Source organism: Lissotriton vulgaris, chromosome 11 (assembly GCF_964263255.1).
Source record: "Lissotriton vulgaris chromosome 11, aLisVul1.2, whole genome shotgun sequence".
NCBI lineage: Eukaryota > Metazoa > Chordata > Amphibia > Caudata > Salamandridae > Lissotriton > Lissotriton vulgaris.
Genome location: NC_141699.1, coordinates 476,408,722 through 476,428,501, shown reverse-complemented (window position 1 = coordinate 476,428,501; position 19,780 = coordinate 476,408,722). Strand labels below are relative to the sequence as shown.

The following is a 19,780-nucleotide window of genomic DNA, read 5'->3' as shown; positions in this document are numbered from 1 at the left end:
ACTCCCTCCAAATTTGCGGGGCCCCGTCCTCTTATGTATCACTTCAAGGGCACCCACCTCCTTTTCTAATTTCGCACACTTCTCTTTGCGCACCCGCGCATACGTCGCGGGCATCACAATAAACTCCCCCCGAACCACCAGTTTAAGGGCCTCCATATCAACGCCAGGGACATGCCATTTTGGTAATAATTGACGAAGTATTGGGTGATAGAGTCTCTGATTCGAGTAACTGCGGACTCTGAATGAAGGAGGGAGTCTTGGAGATGCCAACCAGATGGTGGCGGCCGCTTGCTGTGACAGGTTCAGGACTGAAATGAGAGCATGGTCGGAGAGGAAGCGTGGAGTGATAGTCGCTGCAGACAGGTGAGGTAGCAGAGAGGACGAAGCTAAGAAATGGTCTAAGCGTGCATATGTTTTGTGTGCAGAGGAATAATAAGTGTAATCCCGCTCAAGGGAATGCTGGACGCGCCACACATCATGCAGCCAAGTAACCCTTGCCTCCTCCCCTGCAGCAAAGCCCCCGCCTGATGAGACCGCATCGCAGACCTATGCAGCCTCGGGTCCATTACTATGTTCAGATCCCCCCCACCAGTACAAACGCAGTCGGGGATGCCAACACCTCAGAGAGGGCTGCCCGCAGGAATGGCTCTTGCCGTTTATTTGGAGCATACAGTGACCCCACAGTTAGTTGCGTGTCTCCCCATTGTACCCGGACAGCTAAAAACTGCCCTCTGATGTCAACCACTTGGGAGAGAATTTTGCAATGTGCGCGTGCACTAAAAATGATTGCACTGGTAGTCCCTGAAGCCTCACACAGCCCACAAGACAGGGGGCCAGCACCTCTGTCTCTCCTAGGTGGACCCAGTAGTTCGATGCTCCGCTGGGGCCAGCCTGCCCAGAAAGGACAGCAATCCAGCCGTCAGCTGCGAATACGCACACCTTCTGCACCAGGCCTCTCGTAGGCCTCCAAGCCCGCTCCCCAATGTCGGGATGCTCCCGCCATGCAGATAACGGCAGGTCTCAAGCGCGGTCCAGGAATGTAGAGGAGCAGCGTGTGAGGTGCTGCCCGCTGATGGGCTGGCCGAGCCAGGGCCTCCCACCCTTCGCAGTATGCACAACCCCGGTACCACAGAGCAGGCCTCTCTCCACCAGCACACTGGAGAAGACCTCCGCAGCCCACAGGGCAAATCCGCAGGGCCCCCGTGTCCACTCAGGAGGCCACAGCTCGTCAGTCACAGAGGGAGGGGGGCACTGACCACAACACACACTGATACTGGCAACGAGGGCCCACCCACGGGGGCCTACCACCGTCCGTGGATTCGTGGACCGACCTCCTCGGTGCGAGGTAGCAGCCCCTCACCCCTCACCGCCTTCCCCAGGGCCCGAGCAAGGGCACTCCTCCGCACTGTGTTTCGGGAGCCCCTGCGGGGGTCTTGGCCTCAGCTGCCGCACTCTGACGAGTGCCCGGACCGCCCCCACCGCTTCAGGCCGCTCCGCCATCTAGGCCCCTCACTCCCCACGTGTGCAGGCCGCCGCATCATGAGAAGGCAGCCACGCCACAGGTCCCAGCTCCGTTCCTCCACCACCGCTGCGCCTCCTCACACGTCTCCGGGCACGCAGGCTCCTCTCCGTCCCACAATCAAGGCAGCGGCCATGCCAGGCAGACGGGGCCCCACACAGGAGGCAGTCTCCGCCGCTCTCTTCCGCCAGGCCCGCCGGGCCTCCGAGATGCCGGGGCTGCGACGCCCGGCACCACCTCCAGACACACCGCAGCGCGGAAAGAAACACACCGGCAGGCTCAGGGCAGTACACAGAGGCTGGAAATCCCCACGGGCTGCGCGGATGGGCACCAGATACGGCGATACACAAGGCAAATGCACAGGTGGCGCCAGAGGGACGGCAGAGCACGTTCTACACCACCGCCATCTTGGCCACGCCCCGCACTAGCTCGGAATTTGTAGAAACATGCAGAAAGCAAGATTCTTGCTTTTCTCGAACTATCTAAGGACTGCAAAAAATAAACATGTTCTCTTTGCTTGTCATTGGAAGCTAAAAAATAGAGCAGAAGAAAGAAAAACAACATTCCGTTAAGTTCTGACGTCTTCTCTTTATAATCTGTGATTGGGTGAGTCACAAGTGACCGTTTATAAAGAAATTCGAGACTGGCTTATACAGGTGTTGCAGAATTACATGCATTATCCTTTTCACATATTACAGGAAATATGTTATTCCTTATCATATAAGAAACTACTACTTCAGCTATTTTCCTGTATGTTATTTTTATGTTTTCCTTCACTTCTTCCACAAGTACCTAAAAAAAATCCAGTGACATTTTTTTGATGCAATTCTGCCTTTTTCAAATGTTGTCATGCAAGTGTTTTTTTTTTCATTTGGCTGTAGCTAATTCTGCTGCGTCCCCAAACATCCAAGCAGTGACCACGTTTCTTATTTACAGGTGGTTTTGAAGTCGCAGTTAACCTTTAGAAAGAAAATAACGTCCATGTGTTTATAAATGTTTACACTCGCCTATTTGTTATCAGAACATAGTTTTCTGCATCAGCTTTAAAGCTTTACACCCAACCGTCCACCTGACATTGCAAACAAAATAAAAATATCACGTGGGCAATGCAAAATCTAAAACGGAAAAACCAGAGGGGAGAAGACAAGATATTAGCCTTCATGTACACTGCCCAGGCAAACTGAAATTCTCATCAGGTTCATGTCAATCCCGCCTCCTCCCTCCTTCATGTGCATAAGCAAGCGCAGATCCATCAGAGCAAGCAACCCTTCTATCCTGGGTAACACTTTCCTAATGCTGGAGCACAACTGAAGAAACCCCCATTCCCCCCCCATGATTTTCTACTCCTTCTGTGCCCTATCTGAATGCCACACCCCATTGCTTTACTAGGTGTGTATAACCCTCCTCTCTTTGTATGTACCTTCAACTCTTATTTATACACACATACATTCATACATACAGTCATACATAAATCCACATTTTGAGTTTCACCCTAATATATCTTACAGCATCTGCATCCGAATTGCATCAAGTCAGGCCGTCTGCCAGTGTAAAACACGTAGAATTGTTTATGATGTGGGTGGGAGAGAAGGGTATGCGCTGTCGGCACACTTATAGTAAGTCTGGATCAGCTGTCATCAATAAGATTTTTGGACATGATTCTACTAGTAGATTATTTCTCAAGATAAGCAACTTAAGTTCCAGGAACATAACTTTAAAGAGGAAAAATGTTCAAAAGAAAATACTTTTTATCAATAATATGTACAATTACATTATTTGAATGTATCAAAGGAAGTTTCTGTCAAGGTAGCCCTAGTGTTGGTTTTTTCCTTTTTTTAAAAACTTTTCTATTTCAATAAGTACTTCTTTTCTCTCACTCTCTAGGAGGAGAATCAAATATAAGTGAATGCCAGCTTATGAGAAACTCTGTAGAGGACTGCAAAGAGGAACATATAGCAACTTTGACTTGCACTGGAAACACCGTTACCCAATTAGGTATGAACGATTCAGGTCTTGACTAGAAAACTAATGCGCTGTCTCTTCTGGATCTTTTATTTTCTATCAGTGGGCTTAGAGACCACCCACTGCTTAACATTGGTTGACTTCAGTTTCACTCATTTGCTTTGTTCTTATCGGTCAGCAGCTTTCTCTTCATGTGTTTGTCCATTTCCTATATCAGAGGATGGGCACATTGCTTGTGTCCTTCCACTGATCATTTTTGTAAGTGCTATGTTTTTCTTTTTGCTTAAGCACACAAGAGTGTGTTTTTTTCAGCTGGATTCTTAGTGTATTTCTTGCCCTTTCGTTGTCTGTTTTCTACTTGCCATCACCAGATCGCTCTCCCTCTGATATTGACTGTGTTGCTGGCAGCCCTTCCTCGGGATGTTTCTGTCCACATTGCTTGCCCAAACCCACCCTCTTTGCTTTGTTGTCCATGTTGCTTTCCCCTGACTGCCCTCTGTGGTTTTCTAAGTTGCTTGCCCCAGCCGTCCTCCCTACCTCCATTGTACCCACTGTTTCTTGCCCCAATCCATTGTTGTCCTTTTTGCTTGATCCTTCCATTGTCCATGTTGTTTTCCACCCTTGATGTCTGTGTTGCTTGTCCCACCTACCCACCCTTCATCTGTTGCTGGCCATGTTGCTTGTCCAATTCCGCCCTCACTTCTTCTGTTGCTGTCCGTGTTACATGCCCCATCTCTCTCCTCCGTCCTTTCGTTGTAGTCTGTGTTGCCTGCCAACTACCCACCCCTGCTCTCATTGTTGTCTGTGTTAGTTGCCCCTGCCCAAACCCCATCCTTCCTTTGTGGCTGGTGTAGCTTACCCACCCTCCCTCCTTCCCTTTTTGCCAGTGTTGCTTGACGCCGCCCGCCCAACCACCCTCCTGTTTTTGCAGCTTGTGTCTTTCATCCAGCCGCCCTCCCACTGTTGTCCACGTTGTTTCCCAGCCACCATTAAAAAAAACGTTATGACGCCATACCAATGGCCTCATCATTGTGTTTGTTTTCCCACCTGCCTCCAAGTTGCCTCCCGCATCACCCCGGCAGCAATATAAAAAAAAGAACTCTGACATACAGCCACCACTGGCTGCTTCATAGTGCTTTATAGTGCTTTATTTTCACTACGCTGCAGCCGCACTGCTGCATAACATGGCTAAAACATTGACAACAACAAATCCTCGCCTAGGCAAGACCTCTTTGCTTTGCAAATGGTTGTTTAAAACATGTTTACGCCTTGAGACCCTCACGGGTCAGTAGCGCACTTTATAAACCCCCTGATTGATTGATTGATATTGTGAAAGCTATTGTGTGCTTTGATTGCGAAATATTATAATTTGAATGAATGTCTACTGCTTGTTGGCAGTTTATTTCATTTATAAACCACGATGGTTGACTGGCAGAGATGTAAAGCAACAATTTCATATGAGTCGGAATATATGCATTTGTTCACAAATATATTGTTTTCGTTTACTTTTCCATTGTACTAATGGTGTAGGTTAATGCACCTGTTTCAGATCTGTCAATCAAACCTCTGTGCAGGTGACAGGTTCAGACCTGCACAGCTTCAAACTCCACTTGTTAATGGTCTGAAGTTGAAAAAATGAGCACTGTGGATTTATATTAAAACCTATTAGTTACAGGGCCTCGAAAACTACCTAAGTTTGGAGGAAAGTGTTTTGAAAAATCAATTATTATGTTTTACCCCTATGTGTAAATATGGGTCTGACTTTAAACATGTAGAGCACTATAATGTGTATAATAAAGTGTTACATGAGAAACCGAAAAAGAAAACGATAATTATGGTATTTTTTATGTTTGAGAGGTTTTTATGTGTTGGTGTCCTAATGTAATAACCCCTATTTATAATTGAACTGCAACCTTTGTTTTGTTTTATTTCAGTTTTTTCAGCAACAGCAGTTTATAAATGTGCGTCCATATATAATAAATAGTTTTCATAGGACTGTGAAAATGTGAAATTTGTTTGGAATATTTTGGTGCTATTGGGCTTTGTTTTTGTAGCCCAAATAAAAGTGTTTTGTTATGCAAAGGTGTTAAAAATGGATGTATGACGTTACAACGCGTTATTTTACAACGCAGACCGTTAAATCGCAATTTTTACAACGGAGGATCCATTACAATGCATGCCTTTACAACGCATGTCATTACATAGCAGATACTATTACAACGCATGCCATTACAACGTAAGTATAGGTAAGTATATCTTTAATTAAAAATGTATTTAAGTTAATTTAATTATTGTAATTTAATTAATTTAATGTAATTATTTTAAAATAGTAATTAATTTAATTTAATAAATTTAATTCTAATAATTTAATTTAATTAATTTTAAAATAGTAATAATTTAATTTAATTAATTTAATTTAATTAATTTAATTTAATTAATTTTATAATTGTATTTAATTTAAAATAAATAAATTAAATTAATTAATGTAATTTAATTAATTTATAAATTGTAAATTATATAAATTTTTAAATTTAATTTTATAATATTAATTTAATTTAATTAATTTTAAAATTGAAATTAATTTAATGTAATTAATTACATTTAATTAATGTAAATTAATTAATTTATAAATTGTAAATAATATAATTTAATTAATTTAATTTAATTTAATTAATTTAATTAATTTAATTTATTTAAAGTCGTTTTTTTAAAAAAACTGAACCCAAAAAATACCCCTGTACCCCCAAACCCAAACCCAGCCCTAAAACCTAAAAATACCCCTGTACCCCAAAACCCAAACCCAGCCCTAAAACCTAAAAATACCCCTGTACCCCAAAACCCAAACCCAACCCTAAAACCTAAAAATACCCCTGTACCCCAAAACCCAAACCTAGCCCTAAAACCTAAAAATACCCCTGTACCCCAAAACCCAAACCCAACCCTAAAACCTAAAAATACCCCTGTACCCCAAAACCCAAACCCAACCCTAAAACCTAAAAATACCCCTGTACCCCTGTACCCCAAAACCCAAACCCAGCCCTAAAACCAAAAAATACCCCTGTACCCCAAAACCCAAACCCGACCCTAAAACCTAAAAATACCCCTGTACCCCAAAACCCAAACCCAGCCCTAAAACCTAAAGATACCCTTGTACCCCAAAACCCAAACCCAGCCCTAAAACCTAAAAATACCCCTGTACCCCAAAACCCAAACCCAGCCCTAAAACCTAAAAATACCCCTGTACCCCAAAACCCAGCCCTAAATCCTAAAAATACCCCTGTACCCCAAAACCCAAACCCAGCCCTAAAACCTAAAAATGCCCCTGTACCCCAAAACCCAAACCCAACCCTAAAACCTAAAAATACCCCTGTACCCCAAAACCCAAACCCAGCCCATAAACCTAAAAATTCCCCTGTACCCCAAAACCCAAACCCAACCCTAAAACCTAAAAATACCCCTGTACCCCAAAACCCAAACCCAACCCTAAAACCTAAAAATACCCCTGTATCCCAAAACCCAAACCCAACCCTAAAACCTAAAAATACCCCTGTACCCCAAAACCCAAACCCAGCCCTAAAACCTAAAAATACCCCTGTACCCCAAAACCCAAACCCAGCCCTGAAATCTAAAAATACCCAAACACCCCAAAACATATACCTCAGTACCCCAAAACATATACTCCTATACTCATACTTATTTTTAAAATTACTTAAATTAATATATTTAATTTATAATATAAAAAATATAAATTAATATATTTATTTATAATTAATAATAATTAAATTAATTAAATAATATTAAATAAAATAAAATAAATTATATACTTACCTAAACTTACGTTGTAATGGCATGCGTTGTAATAGCATCTGCTATGTAATGTCATGCGTTGTAAAGGCATGCGATGTAATGGATCCAGCGTTGTAAAAGTTGCGTTGTAATTGACTCCCGTTGTAAAAGTTGCGATGTAACGGTGCAATACCGTTAAAAATAGGTAACACTTTAAAGCTGTAGTATACAAGTGCTACTATTGAGCGAGGAATAGGTTGTCTTGAGGATATAGGCAGTGTCATCATTTTTTTTGTTTTTGTTTTTGCTGGTACTGTGGTACTCTGCGAGTATTAAACAGAATCTGTCAGGACGAAAGACATTCCTTCCAGCCAATAGAAAGTTTTTTTTTTTTATTTGAACTGTTTGGCTTGTGGTTTGTAGATGATCACAAGTGTTCCAGGCCTGCTGCTTCATGTACTGCTGGTTTGCTTTGTTTTATGTGACATTGCGGAAGGAGGCCAACTTGCTGCAGCTGCTCGACAACCATTTATGGAGGAAGAGAATGATATTGAAATGGAGAAGCTAGAGTTTGAACGGCACAAAGAAATTAAGAGTTGGTCATCTGGCAGTTTGTCTCGAATCCAACTGGTGAGAAGAAAGTTTACGCATGGCTGGTGACTTGTGTGCTATGCATTAAAGTCCTCTCATGTGGGACAGGGCAACAGAACAACGGGGATTCATATGGCCTGGATACCCGTCACCCCGTCCCAACACTATCCCCAAGAATGGGAAGACGGATACAGTTCTTGAGCTTTTGGAAGGCGGGAGGGAGTTACCCTCCCGGCCGTATTTATTAAAATATGAAACAAAATTAAAACATTAAAATAACAGTTTCATATCATGTACAATTTCATTTATACATTATGATGTTTATTGGCTAACCTTCACATATCTCTAATACAAAGGTTCTCCTAGCCGATTCTAAAACATCCTGTAAATGCATTTCTCAAAATTCAAATTGTACATCCTAACATTACGGGCCAACGGCAAGGTCGTAACCGGTGTCAGATCCCTAATACCAGAACTCCCCCCCTTACTTGTGAGGGGCGGGCGCACAGAGGACTGTACCTCTGTGCCAACTTTCAATTTCCCTTGTCTTAACGGGGGCCCATACTTACTCGACGCCATCTTGGTGGTCGTCCGAGGACTCGTGTGAGGTGTCTAGAAGGTAGCGTAGACCCCCCTCCCACCCCACACTGCTTACCACATCCGCCGTCGCGGATGTCCTGGCCCCGGGAAATTCCAAGGAGGGGACCCGTAGCCCCTCCTCCCCAGGGAGGAGTCTTGACCGCCTTCCCTTTCGGCGGTCCCATCCTTAGAAGGGTACCGCCTCTCCGTGTGAGGGGCCAATGGCCGCCTCCCCCCGGGCGCTCCCATCCATAATGGGTGGCGCCCCACCTCTAGGGATCTTCCAATTACTGCTTACCGATCATGACCTTACCGCCCGACCAAAAAATAAATACAACATTGTTTAATCTACTGAGAACGAAATATACAGTTATACTAGCATTTCAAGTATAAACTTTTATCTCTACAATACACTTCTTTCATCACAGCTGCGATACTCGCCTGAGTTCATGCTAAAAGAGCAACCATTTATTGTATATCAAAACATCAAACTTTATTAGAAACAACCTGAAAAAGAGATAATATCATCATCAATCAACTTTATTGCAATACAAAACGCTGTCATCAGGGGCTGGTGGGTGGGTCAAAATTGGCTCTTGTTCCGTCAAGGGCTCACGTGCAACGAAGAGGTGCAGCTTCCAAGCACAGGAACAAGAGGATGCTTCCTTGGATTGCTGCTCCTTTTATTCTTCTCCGGGAGGGCGTGGACCCTCCTCCGACCCCCTACAGGGCGTGGCCAATGGTGTAGGTGTCTAGGACAACCCCTCTTGGGCGGGAAAAGGCGCGCCTCGGCTACGCCGCTTTGGGCATACCAGCCGTGACACGCCTCCCGCCCAAAATGGTTTCCCGGGGGGATCGGGGCACCCGACCATGCGTTCGGGGGGACCGAGTGGTCGCCCCTTTCCATATGGCCTGGATACCCGTCACCCCCTCCCAACACAATCCCCAAGAATGGGAAGACGGATACAGTTCTTGAGCTTTTGGAAGGCGGGAGGGAGTTACCCTCCCGGCCGTATTTATTAAAATATGAAACAAAATTAAAACATTAAAATAACAGTTTCATATCATGTACAATTTCATTTATACATTACGATGTTTATTGGCTAACCTTAACATATCTCTAATACAGAGGTTCTCCTAGCCGATTCTAAAACATCCTGTAAATGCATTTCTCAAAATTCAAATTGTACATCCTAACATTACGGGCCAACGGCAAGGTCGTAACCGGTGTCAGATCCCTAATACCAGAACTCCCCCCCTTACTTGTGAGGGGCGGGCGCACAGAGGACTGTACCTCTGTGCCAACTTCCAATTTCCCTTGTCTTAACGGGGGCCCATACTTACTCGACGCCATCTTGGTGGTCGTCCGAGGACTCGTGTGAGATGTCTAGAAGGTAGCGTAGACCCCCCTCCCACCCCACACTGCTTACCACATCCGCCGTCGCGGATGTCCTGGCCCTGGGAAATTCCAAGGAGGGGACCCGTAGCCCCTCCTCCCCAGGGAGGGGTCTTGACCGCCTTCCCTTTCGGCGGTCCCATCCTTAAAAGGGTACCGCCTCCCCGTGTGAGGGGCCAATGGTCACCTCCCCCCGGGCGCTCCCATCCATAATGGGTGGTGCCCCACCTCTAGGGATCTTCCAATTACTGCTCACCGATCATGACCTTACCGCCACAGGCCGGATAGTTGACCGGCTATCCGGACCCCCCACAAAGCTCCTACTAAAGGTCATGGTTACGTAAACTCTTTAACCAAGCTAAGAAGTCTCCTATGAGTAAGACATTTCCCTCCCGGGACAAATGGACCCCATCCACCAAATACATATTGTCCCCCCGGATACACCCGTGTGGAATACACTGCAATTTACCTGTACGGAACAACCTACTCAATTTGTTATTAACCTTCTTTACTGACTGGTTCAAACCTGGCACAGAGAGGGCCCCCCGCCACACCTTCCGAGGAATCATGTGTGACAATGCGATTGTGCACCCCGAAACCCTTCTTGCCAACCAACTTACTGTGGACAAAATAAACTCGAGAAGCACTCGTCGACCAATGGTCACCAAATCGTTGCCCCCAAGATGCACTATGATTACAGATGGCGGTGACCTCGTCCGCCCTAACAGTCCCTCAATGAAACTTTGAAACTGGTCAATACAGAGCCCGCCCCTTCCGTGGAAGGTCACCCTGTACCCGTATTCCCCAGCCACGTGAATCATGTCACCTGCTTTGAATACGTCTGCGGCGCGCCTCACGTATGAGTGGCCAACGACCCACACCACTCTTTCCTCAGCTGGTGATCTTTGACCGCTGGTCCCCAGGTGTCGGGTCAACTGCACAGTCCGCCCCGCAAAGCCTGCTCGCGAAACTGTAAACCAAACAGAAAACAAGAAGCGTGAGTGCATGACATTAGCTTCACAACATGTGCAAACGCACATACCTTTTATAACAGTTTGAGGACCAACGCCCCAACCGCTTCACTTTTTCAACACTCAGACCCCTGGCTGTAGCCTCTGTAGCAGCCCCTATCCGGAAGGAATGGGTCCCAAAATCGCTCGGGTTCAAGCCCGCCGCCGCGATTGCCATTGTTAACACCCGCTGAAACTGAAACCTCGTCAGTGGGGTGGCATCGGTGTGCCTCAGCAAGCTTCCCCCCCATGCTGCCGCCCTCAGCGCTAAGTACTCTTCAACGCATTTAACCGGGCACATGGGAGATCCCGGAATCCGCTGGACTACCACACTGTCCCCGATTGCTCCCTGATCGGTCTTGGACCTGGCTATCGAGATCACCATTGTCTCGCCCTTAATTTGAATGTGTTCTCGACACAGTCCTCCCCCCGTGTCCTGCTTGTTCCTCGCTACCAGTTCGCTTACCCGCATAGCCCCATGGAATGCTAATGCAAAAGCGGCCCGGAACAGCACCGTCTCGGATTGAGATGAACATGTCCAGGAAGTACGGACATTAAAAGGGACAATCTTTCCAAACCTATCGGGTGCCTCTCATCCACTCTACGACCCTCAAGGCGTTGCCACCCACGCAGCGCCTTCTGTACCAGAAAGGACGATGTGGGGTCCTGGATGCCATTAGCCCGCGCCATGAAGGAAATGGCGGCCCGGTGCCTATTGGCCGTAGCCACTGATCTGCCTTCCTGATGTAGTGATACCAGAAATTTCAGGACATACTCCTCCTGCCCCCAGTGCTCCCCCCTAGCTGAACCCAAAAAGGACCAATAGGAACGGAACGCCCCTTCATATGCCTTCCTTGTCCTGGGTGCTAGACTCTCTCCCACGAGGTTTTGTAATCCGGGGCACCGAGAGACCATAGAGCTTCGGGAAATGGTGCTGCCACCGAGTCCGCTGAGGGCAGAAAACCCCGGAAGGCCTGCATATGGGAACGAGAGAGTGCATCAGCTGCCTGGTTTAGTACCCCTGGCACGTGTCTTGCCCTAAAGTGGACGTTTAGTCTCATACATAGCAGGACAATTTCCTTCAGCAATCTCAAAATCCATTTGCAGCGTGCTGCCTGATTATTGATACACTCAACCACGGTCATATTATCAGACCAGAACACCACAGAGCGATCACGAAACCCCTCTGGCCAAGTTTTCAAGGCCACCAGAATGGGGAACAGCTCCAGAAACCCAATGTTACCAGTGAGTCCATTATCGTGCCACCACACAGGCCAGGTTCGTGCCGACCATTGATTGCCGAGTCGGTCCACAACCCCAGTTCCTCCGAGGAAACTGGTGGCTTGGTCCACACGACACGACCGTTGAAATCCGCCAGGTATGCTAGCCATATGCGCATATCCTGGCGAACCTCTGCTGACAGTCTTGTGCGGTGGTGCCCTTCCTTGAGGCCCACCATGGCTTGTGCGATAGAACGGGAAAAGGGGCGAGCCATCGGTATTACTCTCAGGGCAAAGTTAAGCTGACCCACAGCCTGTTGTAACTGATGAAGAGTTACTTTTCTCTCGCCGAGACACATTTCGAGCGAGGCCCTGAATTTCATTATCTTCCCTTTGGGCAAGCGGAAGCACCCCTCTACAGAATCGAGCTCAATTCCCAGAAACTCGAGTGTAGTAGATGGCCCTACCGTCTTACCTGGTGCCAGTGGCACACCAAATTCCTTCATAAGAGTACAGAATTCCCTCAAAGCCTGTGCACATTCCGTGTCCCCGGCTGCCCCCAGAAACAGAAAATCATCAAGGTAATGCATAACCTGTGTAAAGCCCGTGGCTCTTGTGAACGCCCATTGCAAAAAACTACTGAATTTTTCAAAATACGCACAAGAGATGGAGCAACCCATTGGCATACATTTATCCATGTAATAGCGTCCTTGAAACATAAAACCTAGGAGACGCTGATCATCTGGGTGTACCGGGAGCAACCGGAACGCTGACTCGATGTCTGATTTAGCCATCAGCGCTCCGGGCCCCAGGCGATTCAAAATGGCGACGGCCTCATCAAAGGAAGCGTACCGCACCGAACAAACTCCCGGGTCAATCGCATCGTTCACCGAAAGACCCCTAGGAGCAGACAAATTGTGTATTAACCTGAACTCACCTGGGTCCTTCTTGGGGACCACTCCCAAACGGTGAACAAAGAAAATCGCCAACTGGTGGCATGCCATATGGTCCTGCAACCCGACCTCGGGCCACTTCCTTCCCAATCTTTGCCTGCACCACCGCCGTATTTTGTTGAACCGATAGTTGGTTCTTACATTGTGCCTCCCCCCGAAAATCCCCCGCCGGGATGCGGAAACCATATGAGAAACCGTCTCGCAACACCCCGGCGGAGATATGATCAGGGTATTCGTTCAGCCAAGGGATCAGTGCCATGATATCAACAGGAGTAGGTAATGGTGCCCCTCGGTCGATTTTAGACCTGTTTGGCGCCTCCTCTACCTCCCATATCACCATTCTTGGCTCTGCACGAACTTTCGGGGTGTGAGGACTGTCCGCACCCTGCACACTCATGCCTGAACTTGCATGTCCGTTGTGGCCTAGTGCACTTGCCTCTGTTAAAGTTCCACAGACCCCTTTCCTACCCGAGTTCCCATTATTCTTTGCGTTCTGATCACTGCTTGTGCCCGCTCGAAAGGGCGCCCCCAAAGAATGGCGGGAAGGCTCAACCCCGTTCCCGCCCAAAGAAGGCGACTTCGCCGTGTTCGACCTCTCAAGTTTCTGCCAGGAAATGGAGTCGAAACAATCCCACGTCAGGGATGAGTCGTGCTCCTTGGACTTACGAAATGTGCTATCATAACAACACCATTTATTGCCCCCGTACGATTCATAGAATTCCATGATACGTGTCTGATAAACGGCTAGTTCCAACAATAATTCGGGCCTACGTTCCCCCATAATTGCAGTGAACATTCCAAACGCCCTGGCCCAATTGGCGATCGTTTCATCTACTCTGAAACCCGCCATCTTTGCACGCCATACACTAGGATGCAACAACTCTTTCTGATTTTTCACATGCTCAATCTCATAGTGATCGGTCAACAAGGAAAACATGTTCACATATTTATCTGCCCAAATCCTTTCTTTCACATCCATCGGGATATGTTGCACAACTTTTTCCCTCCTTGAGGGTAACGACCCCTCCCCCGCCATCGGCAATGGCTGCTTACCCGAACCAGTAGCTGTGACCGTTGTCGCTGCCGAACCAACGCCCGATACTGGTTGCTCCATGGGAACCTGCGGGGAAACAAGAGGACAAGGTGCCTTCGCAGCATCTTTCGATTGCCGCAACTGCTTCATTATCGACCTGGCTTCATCAGCCGTGGCCCCCTCGTTCTCTCTGCCCAACCATGCCGCCAACTGGGCAGCCAGCTCAGGAGGCATATCCCCCTCGTTCACAGGAGTGACCACCACAGGGATCGGTTGTCCCCCTGTTCGGGACCGGAACTGGGGCCTCGATCGGAGTGACCGGGCTCGCTGGAGGTGATTCGGGAACCGGAGCCTCCCCTCCTGATGCCCCCTTCCTGGCCCTTCTACCTCTCCCGTTAGGGATTACTCCCGGCAATGCTGGTCCGATGACTCTCTTTGGTCCACCCGCACCATTCATTGCCGCCATCTGCTTCTTCATGTCCGCCATGTCCTTCACCAGCATACGAAGCATCTGGTCGGTTCCAACCTTCTTTCCGACCTTCTTGCCAGGCATCGTTCACGGATATTCCTCGAGGTCCTAGGTCAAGAAGCTTCGAAATTGCTGAAAGAAGAAAAACAAAATTAAAAGTTCTCAAAATTGGCTCTTGTTACGTCAAGTGCTCACGTGCAACGAAGAGGTGCAGCTTCCAAGCACAGGAACAAGAGGATGCTTCCTTGGATTGCTGCTCCTTTTATTCTTCTCCGGGAGGGCGTGGACCCTCCTCCGACCGCCTACAGGGCGTGGCCAACGGTGTAGGTGTCTAGGACAATCCCTCTTGGGCGGGAAAAGGCGCGCCCCGGCTACGCCGCTTCGGGCATACCAGCCGTGACACGCCTCCCGCCCAAAATGGTTTCCCGGGGGGATCGGGGCACCCGACCATACGTTCGGGGGGACCGAGTGGTCGCCCCTTTCCAAAAGCACTTGTGCATCATTCATGGGACCTGTTTGGCCCAGACTGAAAGGAGGCGGGAGTCAGAGTTGACCGAAATTTCTGAGAGAACACTGCGTGCACCAAGGGGACATTACACGGTCACCTGCTACTGTACCATCTACTTCTGGCCTTAACAGTCAAGTTTGACCACAACATTCAATGTCTGGTCCACCAGCCATTCAAGCAGATGGCTTCCAAGTTGATGTGAATGGGCAGGAGGGCAACATTGTGGAGCCATCTGCTACTTACTGTCTGTACTGCCAAACATTTATTGTAGCAGGGGAGAGTGACTTAAACATTCACCGGGAGCATGCTAGAACTTCGACTTCACTACACTCGCTCACTGCTTACTAAAGGTATTTGATTGTTTTAAAAGAAGATGCTTTGTGTGTGGATAATTGGGCACAGGTATGTATTTTGGGCTACAGAGTATGCTAAGAAAAGAGGATTTGAGTATAAATTAGGCATCAGAAATGTTGAAAACACGTAGGTGGGTGAAAGAGGTTTAAGGTGGAATAGCATCCTACCTCTCATGCCATAATTTAGTAATTGTGAGCACTTTGTAATTGTGAGCATCCACATGTTATAACTATGGTCACCTAACTTGTAACATTGAAATTGTGATGAAAGCAACTTTCAAATCTTTAATGAGTTTATTTCCTAACACCTATTTTATCTATTCCAATATTTGTCAAAGGACACAATGGAAGTACTCAATTGAAAATGCATAAAAGTATAAGAAAAAAGCCAGACATATAAAAAAAACCGAGTCTGCATTCCTGCAAGGTCACAATATGTCCTGATATATCACCTAAACATTGTTTTTTAAATGTTTTCCTTTATTGTGCAAGTGGTGTCCATTTTACTGGAGCTGGCAATAACATCTTCATTACCAACATCCGACACCTCCTACTGCAGCATATCTAAATCCTAAAACTAAACATAAAAAGGCTCTTTTAAGAGCAGGCCTAACAGGAGCCTCAGTAAATAGCAATACATATGGTTGGTTTTAAAAAAAATACTGACGATATCATGGTACTCTGTAGAGCCCCACGAGGCTGTACTGTGTTAATCCGTAAATTTTTGAAAACACAACGAAACATTTAAAATCTTTATTCCCGACATATCCCACCTATACTAACCTGGGTGTAATTAGAATTACAAGGCTACATTATTTTTTCAGTTATTGTAAACCTCTATTACAAAACACACTGAAATTGGTGTGCAAAACACTATGACTGCCATGAGGTTTTAGAATAGTTCAGATTAGCCAATCAGCTAAGCCCTAGTCATCGCTATATACTCCCTTTCGCCATCGGAACGTCACTTTTTGTGACGTTTTGTGGCGCAAGAACTGCATGATATTCATCAGGCAGCACTAAGCCGCTTTTATTTGGCTAAATGCTGTCGGATAAATATCAGTCCCTTTAACGCAGTCTTCTGCGTTAAAGGGGCGTGCAATGGGTGTTGATGGCGGCGTTCCCAGTAACGTCCATGGCCTTCTGACACTGCCCCAGATTTACGAAAAATCAGAAATCTGAGGCAATGCCAAAAGCTTATGCCTCCCCAGGGGAGGCGTAAGGTAGGCGCAACGGGGAGAAATATCTTTATTTCTTCTTGTTTTTTTATTTCTTCTTGTTTTTTCTTTTTCTATGTCTGCTGCATTCTGCAGCAGACATAGAAAGAGGAAAAGCCTCTTTTGATTATTTTTGTACAGAAAGGTTTCCCTTCCTGTACAAAAATAATCATCCCTACAACGCAGGCACCCTTACACCATTGTGCAAAGGTGCCTGCGTTGGCGCAAGCAGCCCATTGTGCACCGGCGCAGGGGAAAAGGACAGGAATGCGCCGTATCTTATAGATACGGTGCATTCCTGCCCTTTTCTTTTGCCTTAGGTAAGCGCAGCAGGAAGGCCTGCTGCGCTTCCCTACGGCAAAACCTCATAAATGAGGCACTGAGGATGTACCCTGGTACTACCAGGGCCACAGATATTGCTAAAAAAAACCTTATAACTTAACATTTGATTACTGTACTTTCCTGCACTTCCCCAAACATCTTTTATACCCTCTGCTATGCTATATTTCTTAATTTTAGAAAAATCCACTTGACTGTTTACGTGCTACCTGAAATACAAATCTATGGAAAATGAATTTGATTTAAAATCCTGTTTTGGGACTCCCTTTTTTTCTTTGCACCCCCTCTCAGGACTCTGAAAATGAAACGGGGGCAGCAGGTCTGCAAAGTTTCACGAACATTTATCAAAAGGGTACAACGTTATTAAGGGACAAAAATCAAAAATTTCATTATCTCTGGTCACCCTAACTATAACTACAGAGGTCAGCCCTTAACACCCATTTGTCCTTTTAAGTGCCATTTTCATTTTGCTTCCACTCACCACAGCATAAAACAATGTGTTAGCCCACTCAGCCATTGGCTCTATTTACTGTCAATGACAGCATTTGGCTTGTGCACATCTGTGCATCCACCTAAAATGTAGTCTGTGTCTCTGAAAGGGCTGGTGGGTCAATGTATTCTTTAATTCCTACTTTCTTTTCATGTAGGATGCTTTTAAACTATTTCTGTGATTGTTCATTTTTTCTTATTTTGTTTCTGACAAACGTATGTATACCACGTTAAGAGAATATAATTTTTAAGTTTTATGACTTTAAAATACTTAATGTTTAAATAGCAATTTGCCAAAATACATTAAATGTTTGTCTAGGACAGACCTATTGGCTGTGCCAATGCTTGTTGAGGAATAGCTGAGAATAATTCTGTAAATGAAACACTTCAGGGTGGTGCAGAGTATTTAAATGCAGGTACAACCTGCCTATTTTCACACCTTTTTTCGCTCCAGGAACTAGTTTTAGCAGAACATAGCCATATGAGAAATGGTTAGAACAGAACATGTGTTGTGGGAGGCCTTTTCTCTGTGAACCAATCCCCATGCTAAAGACACACAATTGCTGAACGGAATGCAGTACAAATAAAAACATTCACCCCCAGTCAAGAGATCTGGGTTAAATCCATTAATCTTTTGCTCACGATACCACCCCAGTTTGGACCTGGCAACATGCAAATCAGTCTTGACTCTGTGCCTCATGGGAACAGTCAATCCCGAATCGCCAAGCCAGGTCCTCCCTGGACAGGAAACAAGCATCATAGGACCGTTTTGGGGATTGCACCCCTCTTCAGCAAGGATAGCTTGATTCCAGTGGCACAGTAAGCCCAGGACCCAAGTCTGGGCATACCTGGCGCACTTCGGGCGCGAAAGCAAAAGAAACATAATTGATGAACGTAATGCAGAACAAATCAAAACATTCAACCCCATTCAAGAGAGCTGGGTTAAATCCATCATTCTTTTGCTCACCATGCCACTGCAGTTTAGACCAGGCCATATGCAAATCAGTCTTGACCCTGTGCCTCATGTGAACAGTCCAGCCCACAAGCATCCTAGGACTGGTTTCAGGGTTTCACCTCTCTTCAGCCAGGATAGCTTGATTCCAGTGGCACAGTGAGCCCAGAACCCCCGTCTGGGCATACCTGGCGAACTTAGGGCAAGAAAGCAAAAGATACACAATTAATGAACGGAATGCAGATCAAATCAAAACATTCACCCCCAATCAAGAGATCTATGTTAAATCCATCATTCTTTTGCTCACCATGCCACCCCAGTTTAGACATGGCCATATGCAAAACAGTCTTGACCCTGTGCCTCATGGGAACAGTCCAGCCCGAACTGACAAGCCAGGTCCTCCCTGGACCAGAAATACTCAACCTAGGACCCGTTTCGGGGTTTCACCCCTCTTCAGCCAGCATAGCTTCATTCCAGTGGCACAGTGATCCCAGGACCCACGTCTGTGCATACCTGGCGCACTTAGGGCGAGAAAGCAAAAGACCCACAATTCATGAACGGAATGCAGAACAAATCAAAACATTCACCCCCAGTCAAGTGATCTGGCTTAAATCCATCATTCAATTGCTCACCATGCCACCCCAGTTTAGACCTGGCCATATGCAAATCAGTCTTGACCCTATGCCTCATGGGAATAGTCCATCCCGAACTGCCAAGCCAGGTCCTCCCTGGACCGGAAACATACATCCTAGGACAGGTTTCGGGGTTTCACCCCTCTTCAGGCAGGATAACTTGATTCCAGTCTCACAGTGAGTTCGGGACTCATGTCTGGGCATACCTGGCGCACTTAGGGCGAGAAAGCAAAATACACACAATTGAGGAACGGAATGCAGAACAAATCAAAATATTCACCCCCAGTCAAGAGATCTGGGTTAAATCCATCATTCTTTTGCTCACCATGCCACCCCAGTTTAGACATGGCCATATGCAAATCAGTCTTGACCCTGTGCCTCATGGGAGCAGTCCAGCCTGAACTGCCAAGCCAGGTCCTCCCCGGACCGGAAACAATCATCCTAGGGCCGGTTTTGGGGTTTCACCCCTCTTAAGCCAGTATAGCTTGATTCTAGTGGCACAGTGAGCCGAGGACCCACGTCTTGGCATATTTGGCATACCTGGCGCACACCAGTGACTTTAGTATATGAGGAAAGTCCTGACATTCAACGATCAATCACTATACTCTGAAGTGTATTTTGTACGATTTTCACATGCTATTGTGTACTTTCCCTAATGGTATCTGTAGAAATGAGGTAGTAGGCTTGTAGCTCCAACCCTCCAAATATACAACACAAAAGCAGTCAGCTCTGCCTTCTACGGTGCAGAAGTCTGGGGTTTTGACAAACTCGA

At 46.5% G+C, this 19,780-nt stretch overlaps 1 protein-coding gene across 5 annotated transcripts in view; it reads left to right on the top strand.

The window, feature by feature from the left end:
* The window catches only part of LOC147679997 (CD5 antigen-like), a 768,709-nt gene that overhangs the window by 476,741 nt on the left and 272,188 nt on the right, over positions 1-19,780 (top strand). For 3 of the 5 annotated variants that reach the window (XM_086943540.1, XM_086943541.1, XM_086943538.1), the window contains one exon: positions 3,404-3,514. The exons of the other annotated variants lie outside the window; for them this stretch is intronic. In XM_086943540.1, coding sequence (XP_086799666.1) covers positions 3,404-3,514 — 111 coding nt within the window. The remainder of the gene's footprint in view (positions 1-3,403; positions 3,515-19,780) is intronic. 5 annotated transcript variants of the gene reach the window in all.